General features: G+C 38.7%; 1 protein-coding gene across 1 annotated transcript in view; it reads right to left on the bottom strand.

Annotated features, from left to right (window-relative positions):
• Positions 1-17,006, bottom strand: part of CFH (complement factor H) — a 35,024-nt gene extending 18,018 nt beyond the window's left edge. The window contains exons 1-8 of the mRNA XM_054165725.1: positions 16,860-17,006; positions 13,508-13,693; positions 10,649-10,754; positions 9,239-9,315; positions 7,336-7,530; positions 5,170-5,340; positions 2,033-2,212; positions 871-1,071 (exon numbers count right to left, since the gene is read on the bottom strand). Coding sequence (XP_054021700.1) covers positions 871-1,071; positions 2,033-2,212; positions 5,170-5,340; positions 7,336-7,530; positions 9,239-9,315; positions 10,649-10,754; positions 13,508-13,693; positions 16,860-16,920 — 1,177 coding nt within the window. The 5' untranslated portion in view covers positions 16,921-17,006. The remainder of the gene's footprint in view (positions 1-870; positions 1,072-2,032; positions 2,213-5,169; positions 5,341-7,335; positions 7,531-9,238; positions 9,316-10,648; positions 10,755-13,507; positions 13,694-16,859) is intronic.
• Positions 17,007-25,302: the final 8,296 nt, after the last annotated feature.

Consider the following 25,302-nt stretch of genomic DNA (forward strand, 5'->3'; position numbering starts at 1 on the left):
TTTCACCTTGGTGCAAATGTATCAGTCTCTCAAACCAGATCTACAGATTTTCACAACAGTTAGGCACGCTGGCTGCATAACATCCTGCACTTCCAAGACACAAGGAAGATGAATGAAGGAATGCTATCGCTCTGGTGCATCAGTAACTGGTCCTTTCCTCTTGGCAGGACTCAATAATTTCCTGCACTGAGGGCAACAGGGAAAGGTCATCAACCTTTTGGAATCCACTTCCAAGCCCCTAGTAGGCAGCATCTTTACTGTAACTGAAGATTTGTGTTAGGAGAGGAGGCCTCAGCTCATAGCCTTAAATCTATTTTCTATAGTTCCATGATTAAGTCAGGGTATCTGGATCTCTTGCTGATGCCATGCTTACTTTCAGCTGATTGCAAAAGTGTGCCACCTTCTCAGCTCCAAATATTGTCCAAAGGGACTGGGCAATGGATCTTAGACAGGAACCTCTAGAGAAAGTGCTCAAGTCATGGAAGGAAGAATATAGTTAGATACAGACAGAGAATTTCTGCTCTCTGTGTAGCTATGTGTAGATGAAAGCAGGTGCATGCAGGTGAAATGGAAGCTGGATAAAGGAACCATTTCCTATGTGTTACTCAATTTCATGACTAGTTTCAGAAGTAAAGAATCTTCAAAATCCAAAAGCATAATTTCAGCTGTACTCCAGCGTCACTTTGCAGCTGAAAGTTTGAGCTCTGCAGACAAGATGGCAGTCTGAGCACAGCCATTTTTGTCAGCTAAAGCAGTTCTACTTTAACAAATTGTTCGTTGTTCCATCTTGTGCTCTACTGGCACAATTTCTGCTGCACAGACCTTTGATAATTATAAAAAAAATCGAGCATATGATGGAAATGTACTTACTGAGGCATTTTGGCTCTGGAGACCAGTCCCCTCCAGTACAGGCTGATCGAACCCAGGACTCTCCAGTTGGAGTTGAATAACCAGTAAAGCAGTAGTAATCAATGTGCTGCCCAGCCATCATTGGGAAGTAATAGTACTTGTAGTGCTCCAGCGACCTGCTTAACTTGCCATTTTCTATAGCTGGGTAGTCACATGTTTTCTCTTGAAATAGAATTTAACAGCAGCAATATCAATGCATGCATGGAAAAGAAAAGAAAAACCAGAGGATACAATTAATTCAGCTTCAGCTTCACCATTTGAGTGTTTTCTGAGACTGACAATTTGCCCTCAGTTCCTCAAAAGAACTGATCCTTTTCAGGAACAAGCCAGGAATAGGAGGTTCCCAGAAGATTTCATTCAAGGGTGACCTACTTGGCCATGGCAGGTAGGTTCCTCCTGAAGTGCTGTCACCCACAGCCTACATGCTGGGGCAGAGGATATCACCCACTGGACAGGCCATTCAGTGAAGTGAGTGAAGCGGTCTGAGGATGATACCTCAATTTTAGAACCCACACATACTATAGAGAAAAGATTCATCCAGATACTACCAGCACACTTTTCACCAGTAGCTCAAATCAACTTATCCAAAGGTTAATTTGCATAGACTGATTTCATCATGGTTTCTTTCAGATCCTATTTTCTAAGTTTTTCTTTTATTTTCAGTGACCAAAGATAAAAGAGTGCTAGATTATGAAATGAATTGCTAGTTGATTTATTTGTTTGTTAATATCATGCCTACTGAGCAAAACTATCATTGGAGCTATGGGCAGTTTAAGCCAAGAATGAACTCACCAACAAGTATAAATAACATGTTTTGCTATTTGACAGATTATAATAGGTAAAATAAAACTCTAATTGCACCTAATACCAACATACAGCTAGAAGTACAAATCTAAAACTTGATGATTATGATGAAAGATACTTTTCAGCCATTACCTATGTTCAGGTTTAGTGTGGATACTTTAACACACAGTGTCCTCGTATCTTGACTGGTATGCTACTTACCTACTGAAAAGCATGGTCAAGCCCTGGAAGTTTCTTAAATTTATCCCCTGAACTCTTTTTCAGTGGGATATTTCCATCAACTTTACATCTTGCATCTTTATTCCCGAGAACTACTTACGGACACAACTCGGTTCAGGCACCCAGCCATTCTTGGTGCATTCAGATGTGGTTTCGCCAGTCAAGGCTTTAAATCTATAGCCAGGCTCACACTGTATAGTGATTACAGCACCTGCTTTGTAGTTGTCTTCTTGAGGACTAAAGGTTCCCTTGGAAACTTTTGGAGGAGAACATATAATTTCTAAATAAAAAGAGAAAAACTGGATGTTTATAACTGTTGTGCAAATTCTTATTTTCAGAGCATATTGACCATAACTGCATAAAATTGTTAAAAATATGTTTCTTAAGGCAAAGAAAAGGTTACATTTCTCTTCTGCTTTTAGAAACATACAGTTCTGTAAAAGGACAGTAACAGCTGGTATCATGCTAATTAGAAGATTAAAACTTAATTGCAAAGAGACTGGTTAGAGCAAGAACTAGAGGTGACCAAAGTGAATCTGAATAATCTTTTCCAGTAGGTCACTCCACAGCTGGAGCTCAAAATGACCTATGCTGGACTCACTCACTCCTCTCCTGGGCCGTTTTATGGACACTGTCCCGTAGACAGGCAGGTTCACTGGCAGGTCCTAAATGGAGGTATAACTATACTTAACTAGGAATGATCATTTAAAGACTATGTGATTGAGATTAGAGTCTTGCACTACCACTGGAATTAGTTCAAAACTGAAGAAGGATGAGAATGCTGTTCTGAAAACATCCTGGTATCTTCATGTTTAGAAAAGCCAGGCAAATGTGTTATTTATAAACTGAAGCCTCTCTTTTGGGGTTTCTTTTTCTGGCTGGGTTTGTTTTTGTGGGTTGGGGTTTTTTTGGTATTCTACTTCCATTTCAGAAAAATATCACCAACACACTGAGGGTTGGGAGGGGATGTCTATAAGGTAACTACAGGGTGGCCCAGCTGTGAAAAGCAGCTGTATGCATGTACTATTGAATCATCTAGGTTCAGTGACAAATCAGGTAGGATAGAGAACCACTGTTTGAAGATGGCTCAAGTATTAGAACCCAGCATATCAGTGTCTGGAAAAATGTTTTGTTTGGCAGTTCTCAAAAGCAGCTTGTTGTTAAACCACAGGCAATGCATATTAATTAATATCACCACTGAGTCTTTCTGGAAGAGGTCCCAGGAAGGTGGGTGGTACATAACACCCTACAGTGTTGCCCTGTTGCCAAAATTGTTTTCAAGTTTCAGATGTTTGGCAATTTCTTGAAAATAATTCAAGGCACCAGTCATTGCCCCCAACTTTATACCCAAGTATTTCAACTGGGACAAAACATGCATATTTCTGTTTGTGGGATCTGGAGAATTAAATATAGTCTTAAGGTTTTGTAGCTGAGGGAAACTAAACTAAAATCCATGACCCAGAGGGCTGATGTCAACCAGGACTAGCCTCAGAAATGATGGATTTATCATTTTAACTGCTCAAAAGGCATTTGGGAGTTAGAAAGCAAGAGGGACTTTCAGCATCATAAATATATTAATTTGCAGAGATTCTCAGCCAGTTGCTGCTGGGAAATTTGAATGCCATGGATAATGTGGTTGTGCAAGTACAGTTCTGATAACATTAAACAAATTGCTGTCTTCATTCTAGACTAAGAATTGTGGACAGTGGAGGATTCATGCATACCACGGTAGTTTGATCTGTGTTTACACAGCAACTCATGTCCATGGTACTTAGGGTCGGTGAATTCCATGCTGTATATGACTCTTGGTACAACAGTTGTGTAGAAAGTATTGTTGTCTTCAGCTGTCTTCCGCAGTTCCATTGTAATTTTAGGCTTATACACTCATGGCCACCAATGGACTACTTATCCTTCTAAAATTGGACTATTTCACATTTTCTTGAACTCCTCTGGAAATGGCCATATCAGCTTCAGCTTGTTCTTCCTACAACACTATCTTACTATTTCTGAAGCACTCTGGAGAGAAGGTTTACAAACTTAATTAATCTGAAAGATACTTTGAAGAATTCTTTTGCAATTTCCAGTCATTTCTGAAAGATTGCACAGTACACTAACAGTTTCTTACTGAAGTTCCATCAGCAAAATAAGGATCATTTGTTAAAATTGGTTGGAACAGGTTGATCAGAACTAGTCTGGAAATGTAAAACATGGTTATAATGACTAGTAACCAGCTGCTCAGTCTCATCAAATTGCAGTAAGACTTCTCAGTACACTCAGACAAAATGCAGAGGTTAGTTCAGTAGGTCAAGCAAACTTCCATTGTGTCAGATTTTCATATAAAGTAAAATGCTGAGTTGTATTTTACTGAATGACTAGTCCTATGATTACAAGTAGCAGAGGCTTGGATATGGTGACACAGGGAAGAACCTGAAGATGCATTAACTTGTATCTCTCCCTCAGAGAACAGCTTGTGATTCATAAGTAGGTTATCAAGCAATTTTATTCATACTACTGCAATTCATATGGTGTCAAACAAAATCTTACTTTACCCAACATAGAGCACAGCCACTGGCTTGTGCCTATTATGTTCATGGTAAACACACTTTAAAAGGTATTGAGACATGATATGAAGACAATAGGACTTAAACCTCACATCCCTTCTCTAAAAAGCTGGTTTAAAATGTTAATTTCCCCCCACAGTAAAAATTTCAGATTCCTTCTGTAGTTTCTCTGGTATGAATACTTTTTTCCCCCTACTTGTGTCTGATTTTTCCATTCCTTAGGTTAAATACTGTCTTTGTAGTAAAGAGATTCAGTTCCATCCTTCCTAGTCCAAACTAGGACTTTTTTTCTAACTCAAGAAATCTTTTCCATATATTCTCCCTACTAATTCAGAATCATATAAAAAAACAATAAAATAACAACAACCACTCATGTTCCATTAAATATTTTAGCATCAATCTTATTTGTGCAGAGCAACTGTTGCTTCATGGACCTATTTAACTACACTCAAGTAACAAAAGATTGATTAACTGGTTTTGCTACTGCTCTCCATGGAAAACTCTCATTCAGTTATTTGCTCCCTTTAATATTTAATCCTTCCAGATCTTCATGGGAGATCAGTCAGATGTGGAAGGCTTTCTTTTGTTACAGACAAACTAACTTATGTCGTTTCCTAATCTTTGAAATCAATTCCAAACACACCAGATGTGCAAAATAACTTTAGGCAAGGCTAACCAGCGCAATATGGGGTTGGGTTCCATCCTGCTTCAGTGCATCGTACATCTGCTCTTTCACCATATGTGTATCCTTCATCACAGGCAAACTGCAGCTTTTCAGATTTCTTGTAAGTTTGCCTTTGAGAACGTACATATCCATGCATAATTTTTGGCACATTACAGAAAATCTCTGAAATTGAGAAAGACAAAATCCATATATATTTGGTTATTTATATTTGCTAAGAATAAATGCCTGTTGGAATAAAATTCAGGGTTTGTCTCTTTCTTTTTTTCCCCCCATGTGACATCACAAAAGACTTGTATTTGGAAACTGTTTGAAACTTAGTTGAGAACTCTTTAATGACCTGATTGTGGGTGGCAGGTAGAAAGTGTGGTGTAGCACAGCATCGCCAGTGAATTGGCTCATGAGCTGGATTTTAGGACTTTGCTTTGGATTTTAATGGGTCTCAGATCAGTAGAAAAGGGGCATTCTAAAATAAGCATCAAGGCTAGCTGAACTTGTAAGATTTTCCATTGTTCAGATAGTTTCATTTGCTTGTGATTTCCAGCAAACCTAAAGCTCTTTCATAGCCAATAGACAATCATGGCTTCAACAGGAAAACAGGAATAAAACTATCTGTGAAACTGACACTAGAATGCTCAACCATCTAAAAGAAGCTCAGCATCCCCAGCTCCTTGCCATACCAAATAAAATCACTGAGATCTTGCAGTTTACAAAAACTGCATTCATAAAACCAGAAAATATTCAAGGCTCCATTTCCTAGGCCACAGAGCAGGACATCAAAGAGCTCTTTGCTACATGAAAGGATGAAACACAGATCAGAGGAACTACCATCCTGACTTTCCAATCAGATGACATATAAATAATCTATGAGACTTAATGGACTGAATATTTAACAGTGACTATTACCATAAACTTCCTGGGATTCATCCTACAATCCAATCCTACACAATTCCTACTTGCAAAATGGGAGGAATAACAGCAGTGCAAACTGCTGGTCGGGCAGTGTGGGGCCAACTGTCTGAAAAGTAGTTTTGCAGAACAAAACTTGGTAGTCCTGATGGACAAGTAAGGTTAAACAGGGGCCAGTAATGTGCCTTTGCAGCAAGCAAAGAAAACAGCATTCTGGGCTTCACCAGGAAGAGTGTTGCCAGTAGGTCAGAAAAGGTAATCCTTTCCCTCCATTTATCATTGGCAAAATGACATTTAGAGTATGGTGTCCAGGTCTGAGCTGCCCAATACAAGAAAGATATGGACATACTGGAGCAGGTCCAGTGAAGACACATGAAGATAAATTTAGAAATTGGAAAAAAACATTAGATAAAAAGAAGCTTACAACAGCCTAGAGAAAAGGCAGCCTGCAAGGGAGGATCTTGCTTACATGAATAACTTTCTGACTATGGTGGGACAGGCAGAAGTAAATGTGATAGAGCCAGACCCTTGTCATTGGCACTCAGTGATGAGAAGCAATTGGCACTAATAGAAATACAAGAAATACTACTTTAAAATAAGAAAAAAAATCCCTTTTTCCGCTCAAGAGTGCTCAAAGTGTGGAATGAGTTATCCAAAGAGGCTGTGGAGTCTGCATCCCTGCAGATGTTCAAAGGCTGGCTGGACATGGTCTTGAGCAATTTGCTCCAGCTGACTGCTTTGAGGGACCTTCAGAAGTCCCTTTCAACCTATTTTGGGATTCTGTGGTTCTGTAAAAGCTAAACATGAAACAAACTTCTGACTCGTCAAAACACATTTATCTGAAGAAAGAAAAAAATCCATCATGACTTCTTTGTATTCAGTATACCCTAAGAATATGAATGAAGTAAAATTATACCTGTTTCTTCTACTTGGTTCACATAGATTGAAAACTGTGTGTGACTACTTCAGTTAGATCAACACTGAAGTGACTGAATCTTATGCAGACATACCAAAACTAGTTTCAAAGAAATTGACTGCTGCCTGGCAAAACATACAGCTTGTAATGAAAATCTGGAACAAACAGATGGTCCATTATGACTATATTAGTATCCAACATTCTCTGAGTTCTCTTTCTTATCCTAATTCTTTGTACAAGCAATGGAAATTATTTACAGGCAAACTATAATAGAACAAAGAAAACTTTTGTAATTTTCCATACGGTAATCAGTCCTCAGAAGTCTGTGAGAATACCTTGGCATTGAGGCACATCACTACTCCATTGTCCATTAGAAGAGCAAATTAGTTGTTTATCTCCAACCAGCTTGTATTCTGCATTACATTCAAAATTTACAACTTGGCCAAAGGAATATTCTCTGTCTCGCTCAAAGGCACCAGCTGTAATTACTCTTCCATTTTCTGGTGCTTCAACAGGTAAACACTTTGCAACTGGAAAACAAAACAAAACGAAAGGAGGAAGAAACCAAAACATTGTGAGGTTTATTTTGTAAAATAGACTGATGCATTAAAAAAGTTAAAATACAGAAAACTCACTGTAATTTCCTTACAGAGTTTAAAAACACTCTTGCTGTATGTTCAGATAAGACTTGCAGCAGAAGTAATAGAAAACCCCAAACAGGAAGACAGATTGACATAGAAGGAGGTTTGCAGGCCAGCTCTCAACATTCTCCTCTCTGCCCTTGACTGTTAAGGAGAAAACACCCACTGAAATATATGACCTCCTAAGGTCTCTCCCAATCTACATCATTCTTTGATTCTATGAATTCTATGGATGGTTAGATGATCCTTGGCTGACACATAGGGCTATTAAAGGAGCTATGCCAAACTGAATTTGCTATAGACAAATATCTGGAAAAATGCTGTGTCACAGACTGACTGCAACAGTTCAGTTACTAATTAAAAATCCTCCTTAAGGATATCAGAACAATTATATTACTAGAGCAAACACAATGTAACCCATGAATTCAGACTTCTATCTCCTGACTTTGTAAGTGCAGGAAAAAAGAAGAATTAACACATGGCATCAGATATTTCTTACTATGGGAGAAATTACTAGCAAAGCTCATTCTTATATGTTCACATAAGTATCACTGAGCATGTCCAAAAGTGGCTGGTGCTTTCCCTACCAAAGCTCCCACTTCTTTCTGATAACATCTTATAACCCATCTACCTTTTCTATGAGCTCACATTTCTATGTCATAGAGTCCTCACAAGTATGACCTTAAACGAACACTTTCTTTCATTTCCCATCATATTTTGTCCTAACAGAAACTTCTCAGTCATGCAAGAAAAAAATTTATGAGAGCAGTATCTTAGTGACATGTGACCAAAAAAATGTTGGAAACCATTGCTCCGTACTGTACGGACAGAGACTTGTATGCCTAAAACTGAGGGCACTCAAAATCCAGTAAATGAAATGTGAAGAATCTGAGAACAAGCAAATGCAAAAACACTACCAACAAACTCTAGAGTAATAAGATGCCTACTTTTGTTTGTGATTCTTTACTTAGGAGACCCTTTCCTGACATTACATGCTTAACACAAAGAGAAATTCCACTGCTGAACATGTATGTCAAAATAGTACCAGCTAAAAATTGTCTTTAAGAAAGGAAACCTATTTTCATAATCCTACAGGTTTGAAACTGGTGAAAAGGCTTCCAAAATCAGGCACATATCATCTGAACCATCAATTTATTATGTCTTGAGGTCTGCTTTCTCATTCTTACTTACTGAAGTTCTTCCACAGTATGCTAGAAGGCAGAAGAACTTAACCCAAAACCTTAATGGTTAGGATATTCACAGAATTGGAGGAGAAAAGTAGCTAAAAATACACATGCTTTCACACACACTCGAAACACCTCATCCCATCTGTCTTTTGCAACCATGTTTTGGAGACATCTGCTCTATCAGGGCCCTTAGGTAAGGCAGAACTTTAAGACCGTCTGAAGGTGAATGCTTTTAAAGAAGTGCTTGAGTGCTTACTGGAGTATAATGGGCGAGCAGTCATTGTAAGAGCTTCACTGCTGCATAACATGAATTTAAACGTGTGAGCAGAGAGCTCACATACTAGTTTTAGATAGTATCCAACAGATAAGATGACAGTTTGATAAAGAATTGAATGTCAAGCTCCATTTACCTTCACAGTGAGGGAGGTCATTGCTCCATCCGTCAGCCTGACACTCACGGTAATTTCTTTGGCTGAGCATCCAGTACCTTAGCAAATAAAAGGTAAACAATGATAAAATGCAGTCTCGTTTCATGACTGAAACAGCAGTGCTGCTGGTTTTGAAGCAAAGCAAGCGGGTTTCATATGTTCTAGCACACATTAACCAAAATATCACCAAACCAAGTAGCTTTTTTTAGCTGCATCTTCCCTATTTTATTTCTTTTAATTGCATATGGAAAAAAGAAATAAATCAGAAAGTAGCAAGTAATCTGTAAAATGATTTCTTCATTACAGAGATAGCAAGCTTTGGCTACCTAACATGTAACCTAGGGGTAATTTACACTATCAATAGCAAGCAGAGTAAAAGTTCTGTTGCCTAAGATCTAGTATGACTGAAAACCACGTGAAAGCATCATAACAGAGCTTAATCCAAACCATATGTATACATCATGCTTTGATGAGTTAGTATTAGGTTTGTGGGCAACATGGCTTCTTCTTCGTCTGAAATGCATCCACAGGAAGTACAGATAGTCTGAAATCACAGTGACAAACTGTCTGAATTTAAGGGATTAAAGAGAATATTGATTTTGGAGTTGTAGTGGGGTGGGTTTTTGTGTTTGTTTTTTTGGGGTGTTTTTTTTGGAATTCAGACTACATTTCAGCCATACAAAGACTGCAAAAGCCTGGCTAAACCACTGAACCATGCTTATGGTTGATTTGCATTTCAAGAGGAAAGAATCCTGTGATAGGCACACTTAACTAAGCACAATACTATGTATTTGCCTTGCTATGGGTTTTGTAGGAGAGAATTAATAGAGAAGGGAGAAGACATGTTTGTGACTCTACCACAAATGTCTTTCTTCAAATATTTTTTTCAATACATTTTACTTTATAATGCACAAAAAATATTTAAGCAAGACTGGTGATTTGTGATTCTGAATAGGAGACAGCTGAATGGACTAATGACTTCATTAACATAACTACACCATGACTGCTTAATGAGAGCGCTGATTCCAGCATACAAAGCTGCATTTCCAGCTGGGCTGACTTGATGATGGAGTCATGAGGAAGTTTTACAGACAGATTACTGTTTTTCTTTCCTGGTTGGGCAGCCATGATTTCAAGTTAGGTGCAGCTTATGTATTTCAGGTACTGTGGATGACAGTTTCAGGTGCGTGAGTTCAGTTGTGAGCTATGTCTCACCAGACATAAAGAGTAATGTTCAGTACTACTGCAACTGCAAAATTTTAAACCAAACAATAACCAAGTATTAAACTAGTAAGTTACAGATGCATTACAGACAACAAATCTATAACTGACACTCCTTTTAACATTCACACCTCACATTAACTCCCATCTATTGAATGAAATAATTATTACCCATCATCACATCTGTATTCAACTCTGGCACCAAATACAAATGCACTTCCAGTGACAAGTTCAAAGGAACCAAACTCAATATCTCCAGGATGTCCACAGGGCTTATCTGAGGAAAAAACAAAACAAAACAAAACAAACAAACAAAAAACCAACCACAACAAACAAACAAACAAACAAAAACCACAGAAACAAACAAAAGAAATAAAATAAGAATGTGAAAATGTGAAAGACAGCAATTTTCTAGTAGTTTGTAGCAATTATGAGCCTTTCAAAACCTAAAAAAAAAAAAAAAGAGCTCAGTATTATCTGAGCAATAGCATTGCCTCCCCTCCCATTTTTAAAGCACTATCTTGAATGAGAACGTATTTGAGTAAGGATCTGCTGAATTTAAAATAAATAAAGAAAGAAAAGGCTGAGCTCAAGTATTACGACTAATTTAATTGCACAATGTCACTTCAGCTTTTCATACAACTTGTGACATAAACTGATCACAGCTTCCACTACAGAATCTATCCATGATTGGAAATGAAATGTCTGATGGGATTGTGCTAAGTGAAGAGAGATGATCTAAGGAGTCTTTTTGTGCTCTGCCCTTTCTGCTCAAAGTTCCCCATAGGACTGTTCCTGTGGTCTGGCCCTTACTATCTGCTCTGGATCTCTAAAAAAATTGCATGAACACATGATCCCTCTCATTTATGCACATTTAGTGTTATAATATGGACCATGAAACAAACTGCATAGCTAAACCATACTAGACCATCTCTGAAGAAGTCTTTCCTAGTCCCTGTCAAACTAGGCAGTATTATTTCTTGACTGTATCAACATCCTTGTTTTTTTTCCAAAGAAGAGCTGTTTGAACAGTCTTTAAACCTGCTCTGGTGCGATTCTGTAATGGTTTGGAATTTACCAGCACATCAACAAAAGCTCGGCTCACTCAGTCGGAAGCAAATGGAAGCTATATTTACAAGCAATAACTGCACTCTACAATGGACTGCAATATGTACAAATATACAGTATTTACAATATTATACAGGTATTTACAAAGAGAAAACAGCACGGAATCCCCCCTGAACCCCTTTCTGGGAGCCTAAAAAGGAGCAGAGGAACTGCTCTGCTCTTCCCTAACCTCCCCCTGCCTTCTCAGTTTAATTAGAATGAAAAGAGAAAAGAAGTTAGGAGTACTGTTAGCTCAAAGCATCATTAGTCGTTAGTGTTCTTATCTCAAGGTCAGTGGTGATAAAATTCTCCCAGCTGAGTAGAGCAGAAGCAGCAGCCAGAGAAGGAAGAAAGGAAGTGGGATGTGTGATGCTAGGGGTACATCTCACACATCTGCCCAATGAAACTAGTTTAGAATAATCTTTTGTTTTCTTTTTTACACCCAATTCTGAATTGTTGATACTTCTTCACTCTTCTGCTTGAAAATTTGCAGCTAACTTTTAAAGGCATACCCTGAAACTGCCACAAATTCAAAGAAAACAACCAACCTCATGATCAATTTTGCTGCCTAATTAGGCCTGTCTTGAAAAGGCAACATGATCACAGAATCATAGAATCAACCAGGTTGGAAGAGACCTCCAAGATCATCAAGTCCAACTGATCACTAACCTGTGTGACACCATCCATTTTGTCCTTCCACCTGCACCTTGCCAGTGTCAGCATCCACTCCCTAGGCTGCCATATTTACTAAAATGTGTTACTAAAAATCAACACCAAATTAGATGTGTGTTCTCTGAGTAGTTACACAAATACATATAAATCTTGAGAAGATGACTACATAAAACATGTAATAGAAACTAGTAATAGCTTTATTAATTCATTTAAGCCCAGCATTTGTATTCATCTCTGAATGACACCTGGGACTTGATTTGACATTATCAAATCAAACATGCATATTCTACTAGTAAAAATTCTCTGTTAGAAATGTCAGAAAAAAACAGCTTGTGTGTCTAAAACTTCATTGTGTCTAAATCTCATTTAATACAGAAGTATCTGCTGACAATACTGAACTTCCATTTCCTCACTAATGAATTCTTACTTATTTATCTTACTTCGAAACTCTTAACACAGTATACTAGAAAACATGAAATTTCCTTCACAGATTAAAAAAGAAGGTTGGGAAAAGTAACTTCCCACTTCCAAGAAATTATAGCTTTCATAGAACAAGCTGAATAAACTGAAAAGAAGACAGTGCTGCCTCTTGACTTGCATTCGCTAACTATGGTTACTGCTTTACTATGTTTAGACTGTAAAGTTCATCTGCATTAGACTTCAAGAAAAAATAAAAATGTTGGAAGCAAGTTCCTAGTAACTTATTAGCAAATTAACTTAATTTAGTAATATCAGGCTGTCCTACAGTAAGATGTGGATGGTAGGATGCTTACGTTAGTCTTTTCCAACCAAAACAATTCTATGATTCTATGGTTTTATGATTCTAAGACTTTCTGTCCTGTGATCTGAAGAAAAGGAATGATGGAATCAAGCAGGTTAGAAGAGACCTCCAAGATTATCAAGTCCAACCGATCAGCCAGCCCTATCTAATGAACTAGACCATGGCACTAAGTGCCTCATCCAGTCTTTTCTTAAACACCTCCAGGGATGTCAACCCCACCACCTCCCTGGGCAGCTCATTCCAATGGGCAATCACTCTTCCTGTGAAGAACTTCTTTCTAAGATGAAGCCTAAACTTCCCCTTGCACAGCTTGAGACTTCAAAATATGTTTCCTTACAGATACATACCTCATAGGATGATATTTTAATGGATGCTGAAATTAGCAAATTGCAGCAAAAGATACACTGGCAATTTCCCATTGACATCACTAGCAAGGAAAAAGTTGTCAGGTCAAAAGCCTGCATACTTACTTCTGCATTCTGCCCCTGGGAGGCGTTGCTTCCATCTTCCATCAGCACACTCAAACACAATTCGCCCAACTTTTATGTATCCAGGCCGACATCTGTATGTTACTTGAGTCCCGTGTGGGTAGGGAGGTTTGTCCCATAATTCAGTAGGGAGTTCTTTAACCCTCCTAGGAGGAGGTTCTGTACAAGCTGAATATTGTAGATAAAAATATTGGTGAGTGTAGTACACGCTACAAATGCTAAAACAGTTTTACACCAGAAAACGCAGCAAGAAATCCTGGGGACATTTGCGATTGAGCAAGCACTTAATCATCACAAACCAGGAAACTGCCACATTTTGCAGGAATATGAATAGACATTTAGAAGAACATTAATAATCAAGTGAATGCCAAGAAACTGCATAGAACAGTCATGGAATAGATTTTAGTTGCAAAGGTTGAGATGAGATTAGTGTCCTGGTTCTAACCACAGCTAGCCCTTACCCTTCCAACTGCAGGAGCTCCTCCAGGCCTGCCCTCCCACGACCAACTCTGCAACTGTGTGCACTCTGTAAAGTTTCCTCTCTAATTATTTTGTTCTGCAGCCACCCCCATCCTTTCTGCCATTAGATTCATGTGTCATTTGATCAAGTTCTGTCAAATCTACCCTCTCCTTTACATTACCTAAACTTTCTCTCCAGGCTGAGATTACTTGATACTCCAAAATTTACTGTCACTTGTCCATGACATTACCCCATAATGACAAATTATTTATTAAATTATTTAATTAATACGGAGTATTCACTTAGATCTTTGTTACTGTGAAAGCATCTTGATTCAGTCTGAGGGGTGGATTGTGTTGTCTGATATTTCTCATCAGCTCAATATTACACAGTCCTTTCCCAAAAGTTCCTTCTTGAATCTTCTTCAGTGCCCATGAAATGTATAGCCAGGCTCATACACATTACCAGAAATGATCCTGAACTAATTTTATTAAGAAGTCCTTCAACGTCTTGAGAATGAGGAAAATCAGAGTGGAAAGAAGCAAGTGTTGGGGAGCTCTTAATGAAAGAGTAAATGGTGGAGTACACACCAAACTAGAAGCAGAGTTTTAGGAAATTGTTTAACAATTATTTGTTACAAGAAAAAAGCTGTACAATTTTAAGTCTTCTGCAGCTATGACATTTTGAAAATAGAAAAGGATGTTAATTGTAGATCTTACAACTTTGTTTTGGCTGTCTTAAGTAGCCTAGAATAGACAATCTTTGATGACACTGTTGAAGTACTAAGGAAAGATTATACCCACACCTTTATGTTTTTCCAACTACTTCAGTTAAGTACTCTCCTCTGAGTGAAAATTATTGCTTCTGCCCACTAGAGGGTACTACCCTACTATCAAAGAAGATAGCAGAGATTTGACTTTTCTTACCAAGAATAAGCCACATTCACTTTTTAACGTTTTTGCAAAATGAACAAAACTCCTCTAGCTACTTCTGTCTTTCAAATGTATTCAAAATGGTTACTTTACACATGAAACACACACCACCCCAAACCCCCTCCCCCCCAAAAAAAATTTTCTTTGTAATTGTGAGAAAGATTTTTTTCTAATACTACATATTTTTCATTAGAGCTTATTAAAATCAGTGCTTTCAGATGGCAAGCTGAGAAAAGAACACTCTGAACTCTATGATTTAAAAAATTGGGCATTTAATACAGAGAGCTGCTTGCTCTGCTCTGTTGGAAAAAAAAAAGAAAAAGAAAAAGGCATAAAAGATTATCTCCTGATAGTCTCCTCATCATTACTAAGACATGCTTCTTTTTGGGTTTTCTTCCAACTCTGGCTGTCTTCACCACCCCTACCCTGATGTCAAACTTTGTGTTACCATCAAGTGTTACAGCATGTATATGTACTTCTGATAACAGCTAATTCTTCTTTTTCATTGTTGTTTAATGCAGTTATTTGTAGTAGCTTAATAAGAAGAAATCTGCTGACAGGACGTACTTCAAAACTCTATCAATTACATCATGTACTCACTGTATGCACTCACCAAAATGTGGAAGGTTTTATTTGTATGTTAGAAAGGGTGCACTAAATGCGTACCTTCAAATCTCTTACTGAGTGACCAAGAGAGCTAGAATTAATCATTTAGTATTTATATGTGACTTGACCTGTGTTAGAAACAGCTCAAGCTGCTTCCTTGCTGTCATTATAAGGGCAGCAGCTTCCATTAAGTCAAGCACAATGAATTCAGATAGTATTCAGCCCACATGCAAACGCCCAGCTCTCAAATAACTCACGCAGACTTTCAATACAAAGCTTCAACCAGGAACCCTGCGTGACTTACGGTAATAGTTGTCCTGAATAAATCAAACATTGCTACATTCACATTCCTTTGTAATCTCTCAGATCTAAGTAAAGCATTGTGAAAAGGATGTGCAAAATTCAGGCAAACTTTCTTTTCAAATTCCAGGACTTTGTTTGACTTGTTTGCAAACAACTTAGATTTTATGAGTTGTTTTGGAGCAGTATTTAGTATGAGTATAAATTAAAAAGATAATGCATTTCATTAATGCCCTAATTTTTCAAAGTAAAATCACTTGGATATTCATAATCTTCACCTAAAATTAAAAGCAACTGAAACCAAGTGAAGACTTACTACATTAGCTCAAAATCACATAGCAGCACTTCCACAACAGACTATGTAAAGAAATCCAGACAGAAAGTAAACGAATTGAATTATTACAGATAATTAAACAATGGAAACACAGTAACAAGAAAAATAAATTGCACAGAAAATATCAGGGGCTTCTAAGAAAAAAAAAAATACCCAGAGTACTAGCTACATCTTTAAAGATGCACAAAGCTATGCCTGCATATCTTTACCTCATTTAATAGGTTAAAACAAGTCTGTTAGTCAATAGATAGCTTGTAAGCTTTTCAGTCTGTTTAGTAATCATTCTTGTTTCTCAAATTATCTCACAGCTTAGCCATACAGAAAGAAGCGCACATTTATTGAATATTCATTTTCTATTTTAATCTCCCACCTGTTTGCAGGTTTTAGATGTTCAAATAATTAGCAAACATACTTCATGAGTTGTCTGGCTCTAGTTTATTTGGATACTAACCATTAAAAAAGTTGTGCGACAGATTAGTAACAACAGCAGTTATCCAAATAAACAGATGAAATAACACCTGTGAGAGGATGCTAAACACTAAAGGTGCTAAATACTGCCAGAAGAAATCTCAAGTATTGTTATTGCCAGAAGTTCATTAAAATAGGCTACAATGCAAACATTTTATTTATATATTGCTTTAGTTACCAACTTCACATACACTTTAAGAAAGGGTTTGGTTTTCTTTTCACATTGTAACTTACCTCTTTCTGCAGCACAATGCATCCAAGATAACAGCAGAGCTGTATAGCCCAGGAGCAACATCTTAGAGTTTCAGAAACTCAGCAAACACATTCAGTATCATAACCTGCTTTTTTGATTACTTTGTGTTATTACCACTCCTGGTTTATTCACTAACTGCTGCAGGAACTGACCTTGCAGAGCATTTATACTCTGATTTCAGCAGTCACTTCCCCTAATCCTCTTGCAACACACAAGTGTTTATTTTGGGTGGTTTTGTTTGCTTTTTATGTGTGTGTGGTTTTTTTTTTTTTTTCCCCTCTCCAAACTTCGCTAAATGAGTACATAAATGAATGTCTGGCAATTTTGGTTGCCACAGTTCTCCCCTGTGGTCTGCTTGTTTTTACATTGTACCTCATTTTTTCCCCCTGTTAATCCCTTCCATACTCAGATAAGCTTATTTCTTTTGGCATCCAAAAGAAGTTGTAAAAATAAATTATTCTATGATTCCTTGTGTCTTCTATTATTAGTTACACAGCAGAAATTCACATTAAATATGTGCAAAAAATAGCTTCTCTGCTACACAAATATCATGCAAGTGTCTTTTAACCACCTCCAAAATGATGATTCCACTACTTCCCTGGGTAGCCTGTTCCAGTGCCTGATGACCATTAGAGTGAAGACATCTTTCCTAATATCCAATCTAAATCTCCCCCTGTGTAACATAAGATCTGATTCACTTCTTTCCAGTCTTGTGTTTGTGATCTTTTAAAGTCCTTGATTAAACTTACCCTTACCAAATGGATATACAATCAGGAACTTTATCTTTCTTTCCTTCCTCACCTATTCCTTGGGCCATCAACTGACTGACTTAGTCATCTCCATCCTCTAACAAAGAAGAGTGAATTCCACAGGTAAACCATGTCTCAGGACTTCTAAGGCAGGTAGAAAAATTGCTAAGAAACACCTAGCAGTTATGCAACCAAAGGCAGCTGTTTTTTACCTAAGGAAGCAGAGCTATTGCATTGAGAACAGATATGACTGCATTCAAATATTGCTGAGGGCACAGCCCACAGCCAAAATATCACCACATAGGCTCTGTACTGGCAAAACTTTATGTCAAGGTACAGGATCTCAGGAAAGTTCAGATTGGAAGAAACCTTAGGAAATTATCTTGCCCAAAACTTCTGTGCAAAGTAGAGTCAGTAATGAGGTTGGACCAAGTTACTCAAGGCTTTGTAAACTATTTTGTGTATTCCAGCAAGGAACTAATGATCCCTAGTAACAAGACCTTAATTAGTCACTGATTAAATAGCATCTCTGACCACTCTAATTTCACCATATTCTAACAGCACATTTGCTGTCACATTTGAATTTAACGATGCCATTAGAGCTTGCAGAATTCTAGAACCAGTCACTATTTTGCCTGAAATTCTTCATGAAAGGTTCTTATCCCACTCTATTAATAGTGAGATTATCTTTTTATTGTCAACAGTTGTCTCTCCTCCCACTGACAGACAACTTCTCCAACTCAAATTAGACATTATGTAATATCTACAATTACAACCTAATGGTGTGACAGGGAAAAACTCCAGAATTCACTTAATTTAAAACAAATCACAATCAAATCAGTTTATTGATTCACTAATAGCAGATAATTAGCTGGCAATCAGTAAAACATGCATTCAAATTCAATACTGGCAATACAACAGACATGCATTGTCAATAGACAAAATGCTAATAAACACCTAACACATTTCTAAATAACCTTTCTTCACTAATCCCCTAAGGTTCTATCCATGCTTACCCACAGTTATACACAGTCCTCCTCTCACACATACCTTCTGCAGGTATGTGTGAGTATGGGTACTTAATGTGTACCTGGTAATGCACATATTAGGGAGAAAAGCACCACACAAGGTCACTTAAGCACACCCAGTTGTGCATCCTCACCTGTTGCACCCTGCACTGTCACATCCTGAGCTGGAACCAGGCTGCTGCCAGAGGTTATGACGCTGTGGGTGAACATACAAAAGTATCAAAACAAATGCTCTGATTTTGACTAGTTGTTCTGTTCCCACTGTTCTTCCCACAGTTACAACGTGTTTTGTTTTGGTTTGTTTTGTTGGTTTTTTTTCTTTTCCCAAATTGGCACCTGTTTTGTTTCAAAGCTCACTCTGGACCTTCCCAGCTACTGCTGAATCTGGCTGGTCGTCATTCCCTTTAATATGATTAGCTGTAGCACTCTGTATGCACTCTGAGACAGTTTTGGCTGCTTGAACTCACATTCCTATCTTAACAGCTGTTGTTGTTCAGGCCATTGAGCCTCGTGAACACCCCTACAAAGAGAAAACCAGGAATTCTTTAAATATTCCTTCAGATTCTTCTAATGCAAACTAGAATACCAGTGTGTTCAGGCAAGTTTTTGCAGCAGTGACAGGAGACAATGTCTCCAGTTTAAGTACTGTCTTGTTCTGCCTTGGTGCTTTGTACTCAAAAGTGAAAATTATTTGAAAAGGTGTTCTTTGGGGGAAAAAAAAAAAAGAAAAGAAAAGAAAAAAGTGTGTTCTCCTATATAAAAGCAGCTGTCATTTTAAAATAAAGTCCTCCTACTCACAGCCATGTGGAGATTTACTGGAAGGCAATTAAGAGGTTATCACCATTTCCCACCATCTCTCTCTTCTGCTGAAGAGCTGCTATTCCTCTTTTTTTCCCTACAGTTTCTTTCCAGGTCACCACAGATGTCAGAGAAGTGTGGTGCACCAGGACTGTGGGTAGCTCTGAAGCGGGTGCTGCTCCTTTTTGGATCTGTGCTATGATGGTTTAGAATACAAGAACACAAAGATCAGGTCAGACTGTGTGCCCTGTGTCTAAAATAGCCTTATAAGGCTCATTCTCGCAGTACAGAGTCCTGCTCACTGGGCTGTGGAAAACATGCCCTCTGCCTACCAAATTTCAGTTTAATCAGGCACATTACAAAAGGAATTTTTAAAATTTTTTAATACTTTCTGAGGAATTCTGAAATTGGAAAGTCCTCACATTTCTCCTTCTGCCCCAGCTTTGCAGCTTTACTGTGACCTTAAAACACTGTTCTCACTTTGGGCTATTTCAGTCTGTTACTGTTCCTGAATCACTATCAAACTTTTTGTGCCAACAGAACAGTCTGCTACTGCACAGCCATTTAAAAGAGGAACACCAAGTCAAAAGATAGGAGGTCTCCAAGAACAGTTTCCCCCTGAAGTTTAAATCATTCCAAACCTTGTAGTGTTGTACTCTGGGAGAGGAATTAGGCAGTAAAACCAAAAATCAAAATACACAATAAATGAAATAGTATCATTAAGGATTTAAAGGTATGTAAGACTAGCAAGATTTGTTTAGAAATAAACACTTCTCTTGGCTAAAACACATGGAGCAGTACAGAGCTTGTGCTGTTTATAGAACGCGATGATTACAATTTCTTTTAAGTTTCATTACGGATTAGTAGTATTCTCCCAGGGGCTGTGTTTTCTTAAAGGACAGTTCAAATTACCATCAACTATTCCTGTTATTAGTTCATCACATGCCCCAGGTACTTAACAAAGAGGTGACAAAAGCACTTCTTCCTGCAGAAACATTAAAAAAATATGTAACAAACCCTTACTGGACAACATAAGCATTACTTATGCTATGGCAGTACTCAGACCTTCCCCTATCTGCTCCCAGACTGTAAGTTTCAGAATGAACCAAAACTGGGCCTCATGCCTAACAGCCAGGAACCTAGTGAACTGTAATAAATGTACATTTAAATTAAAAAAGAAAAAAAAAAAGGGAAGAAACAAATATGCTCAATGTTGACCTAACTCACTGGCAAGTTCCTTTTGAAAAAAGAATGTGAAAGAGTGGCATTGCAGTGGCAATTCCTATGCAGCAAGGAAGAAGTAAGAAAATGATGATGCTTTCAAATTATAATGTGTGGGAACAGCCAGCATTACTGAAAGATGCAAGACAGAAGTAATCATCTGAATAGGAAATGACACAAAAGAACAAGGCAAAGTCTTGGCAGTCCTTGGAATTGAAATGGAAATATGTCATCTTTGATCTAATAGAGATGGTGTTACACTCAGAAAAATGGCAAAGGTAAGAAAAAGTCTGCCCTTACCCAAGTAACTGACACAAAAAATGATGGGTCTAAGAAGAAATGTATGTTAGAGTATATGAAATAAGCGTTCAAGAACTAGATATTGTAGATGCAAGGATCTAAAATTACAGTCTTTAAGTACTGCCTGCTCTATAAATGTTGCACTGCTCAGCATTATCTCTTTGCTTGCCATCAACCTCAAGAAGCACAAGTAGTGGGTAGAAAGGAAGGCTATATAGGTCATTTCATCCTCTTGCAGCTCAGTAGGAACCCACTTAAGCATCGTGGCTGGAGCTATGTCCATTACTTAGTATTATTAGTATACACTGGTGATACATATACTTTTTAGACGTGTTTTAAGTAGTCAAAGTTGCAGTCAACAAGCTTAAACACTGTAATCCATTAAGGCATCTGTTGGGTAACCACTTCACTCTGATGTGGTTTGTAGTCATGTACTCTGTATCACCACAGTTCCGCAGCATGGTAGGCAAAGACGAAGTCCGCAAAATACATTTCTCGCCAATTTTTGATACTGATTTGATTCAGCCTCTCAGATCCATTCAGATTGCAGGATGCTGTGACTCTCAGGCCAGCACATGTAACTTTAGTCCTATAAGGCATCTACATCCCACACTACAGACCTGAGATTTCTTGCAGAGTTGACAGTTTGAAAGACAGGTTAAAAACCAAACCAAACCAAACCCCAAACAAATGAACAAGCCCCAAACATAATAGATTTTTTTTTCTTTTTTTTTTTCTTCTTTTTTTCTTTTCTTTCCTAACTGAGGAATATACCTTCTTCAATACCCTTTTGAACCCCAACCAGCAACAAAGCACCGCACAGATGCTCACTCATCCCCAGCATGGTGGGATAGGGGACAAAAATCCTCTCTTTGCCCTGGTTCTTGATTGGACTTATCCACAGACTACAGTCCACCTGTTCAGGTGCAGCCTTCTCTATGTGCCACAGACTCTTCAGGAATATACCTGCTGCAGCACAGACTTACCCACAGCCACCATTACTTTGGTGTGCACCTGCTCCAGTGTGCCCTTCTCCATGGGCCACAATACCTTCAGAAAATACACCTGATACAGCATGGCCTTACCCACAGGCACAACTCCTTCAGAGGTAAAGCTGCTCTGATATGGCCTTACCCATGGCTGAGTCCCTCCAAGGCAGTATCTGTTCTGTCATGGGTTTATCCATGGCTACATGCTTTGAGGTGCTCTGGCATGAGCTCACGCACAGCCACTAACCCTTCAAGGTGTACCTGCTGCAGTATGGACTTAGGCCTGGGCCACAACCTCTTCAGAAGTATACCTGTTGTGTGATAGACATAACCATGGCCACAGACACCTGCTTTGGTCTGGAGTCACTCACAGCCACAGAAGCTTCGGGGTGTCCTGCTCCTGCATGTACTCATCCTTAAGTAACAATCCCTCCAACCTGAGTTCACACTGCAGTTTCAGCCTGCCTGGTACGGCAGCACAGAAACAGCAGCAATACCCTGGCCATCTGCCAGCCAAGGAACATCACTATTACTGTTACCAAAATATTCCCAGGCACAGCAGAGTAAGATGATAAGCAGTACAGCAAGCAGCACAGCAAAACGCAGCCACTACCCAGCTCTAGACTAATGTACAGTAAAGCAAGCAAGCCCCATGGCAAACACAGGAGCCTGTCAATTAATAGCCAAACAGAAATAACTGCTATAAATTCAATCTAGAATACTCCAGTCCTTGTCTTGAACCCTTTGAGCCCACATTGGGTACCAAAAAGGATTGCTGTGGTTTAACCCTGGCCAGCAACTAAGCACCACCCCACTGCTCACTTAGTTCCCTCATAGTGAGGTAAGGGAGACAGTCGAAAACTTGTGGGTTGAGATAAAACCAGCTTAATAGGTAAAGCAAAAGACACACATACAAGCAAAGCAAAACAAGGAATTCACTCACCACTTCTCAGCAGACAAGTGTTCAGCCACCTCCAGGGAAGCAGGGCTCCATCATGTGTCATGGTTCCTTGGGAAGACAAACACTCTAACCCTACATGCCCTCCCCTACCTTTTTCTTTTCCCAGTGCTATATGCTGAGCATGATGTCATATGGAATGGATAACCCTTTGGTCAGTTGGGGTCAGCTGTTCTGCCAGTGTACCCTCCCAACTTCTTGTGCACCTCCAGCCTACTTGATTATGGGGTGGTGTGAGGAGCAGAAAAGGCCTTCACTCTGTGTAAGCACTGCTCACAAGTAATTGAAAGATCCCTGTGTTACCAGCACTGTTTCCAGCACAACCACAAACCACAGCACTGCAACAGCTATTCTGAAGAAAATGAACTCTACCCCAGTCAAAACCAGCATAAATGCTGGAAACTATTTTCTGAGAGAAACAATATTTATCAGCAAGGACTCTTCTTTACAGAATTTCATCTAGGCACATTTTAATAGATAATGTCTTTACTCCCTTTTCTGCAGAAAGCTCTGCTTTTGCAGACTATTTGGGAAGTGAACTGACATCTGAAGTGAATCAAATATTGTTTAAGTACATCTTACTAATCTAATCACCACATCATTTTGTGTACTGTGAATGCTGTGTCCCTAAATACTCTATTCAGCTGGCAAAGATGCAGACTGTCTCATGTGCTTTCCAGTGCTGTCAGTACTCTAGTGCCTAGTGCTAGTTTTAACCCCCAAACCACACAGACACACTCATGTGAAGATTGATCAACTTGCAGAAATATGAGAGTTACAGAGGTTCTCATTAACAAGAAACATTGCCGGGGGGGGGGAGGGGAATTAAAAAACAAGGAAAAAGCCTAAAAAAGAGCTTGAATTTTAGTAATTTCTTTTCAGTCAGTTTTGCAGTCAACCAGCCTGCCTAACCCTTTACTAGTATCAACAAACAGCAAAAAGCATGCAAACTTTGCAAAGGCATTTCCACTTAGTGTTTTTCACTGCAATGTCTTGTGCATGTTTGCTTACTGACTTAACTGAATTCTATTCAGATAATATTGGACTACCTTCCATGAAAGCACAAGTTACTCATTTTACAGAACAACAGTGTACATTTGTTTCATAAATGCTTCATTCTTCTTCACCTTTTGTCTCCAAGAGTGTTCTTTCTTACCCCAATCACTGTCTAATAGTATTATTTTGGAGAATAATAGTTAACAATGGTTTAATGGAAATCAATAACTAGGATGATAAGCTTATCAGCTGGGGAACACAAAGCACTGTGTCATGGTAAACGACTGAAAAGCAATGGAGGAAACAGAAGTAAAAACAGTAAGACTTTTTCAGCGCCACAATGCAGAGGACCATCAAAACCTCAAGAGAGTGAAATTCACCAGTTTATCATGGGTGAGATTACTCTCCAACTCTTTGCAGTCAAGTTTGACTTTGATTTACTTGAATAATTTTAGGTATTAATGCCAAGAGTAAAGAATGTCCCAGTGAGTGTCAATAATTAAACTGATTAATAAAGAAAACCTTACAAACTTTTTGAGTAAAATGTTAAAAACTAACTTAATAATTTAGTTTATTACAGTAGAATGCATAATTCAGATTTAGCTAGAGGGGCTCAACACCTTGAATTAAGAACAGTATCAATAACTTAGGCGCATCCCCATCTGCACCGCAACTGTTCAAAAAATCCACAAGTAGCTGGCATTGTGCCAGCTGCTTTTACCTGCACACCATCAAAAATATAAGTAACCTAAAAAAGGAAATCTACTTAGAATCATAGAATCAATAAGGTTGGAAAAGACCTCAGAGATCATCAAGCCCAACCTATTACCTAACATCTCATGACTAACTAAACCATGGCTTCAAGTGCCACATCCAATCCTTCTTTGAACACCTCTGGGAATGGCGACGCCACCACCTCCCTGGGCAGCACATTCCAATGGCAAATTACTCTTTCTGTGAAGAACTTTCTCCTCACCTTGAGCCTAAACTTCCCCTGGTGCAGTTTGAGACTGTGTCCTCTGGTTCTGCTGCTGGTTGCCTGAGAGAAGAGACCAACCCCCCACCTGTCTACAACCTCCTTTCAGGTAGTTGTAGAGAGCAATAATAAGGTCTCCTCTGAGCCTCCTCTTCTGTGGTCTGTAGCACTGCATGGGGTTGTTGTGGCCAAAGTGCAACATCCGGCACTTGGACTTGTTAAATGCCATCATTTTGGACTCTGATCATCTGTCCAGCCTGTTAAGGTCCCTCTGCAGATCTCCTGCCTCCAGCTAGGTGTCATCTGCAAACTTACTAGTGGTGGACTCAACCCCCTCATCCAGATCATCAATAAAAATATTATTATAGGATGGGGCCCAGCACTGATCCCTGAGGGACACCACTAGTGA

Source organism: Dryobates pubescens, chromosome 11 (assembly GCF_014839835.1).
Source record: "Dryobates pubescens isolate bDryPub1 chromosome 11, bDryPub1.pri, whole genome shotgun sequence".
Classification (NCBI taxonomy): Eukaryota; Metazoa; Chordata; class Aves; order Piciformes; family Picidae; genus Dryobates; species Dryobates pubescens.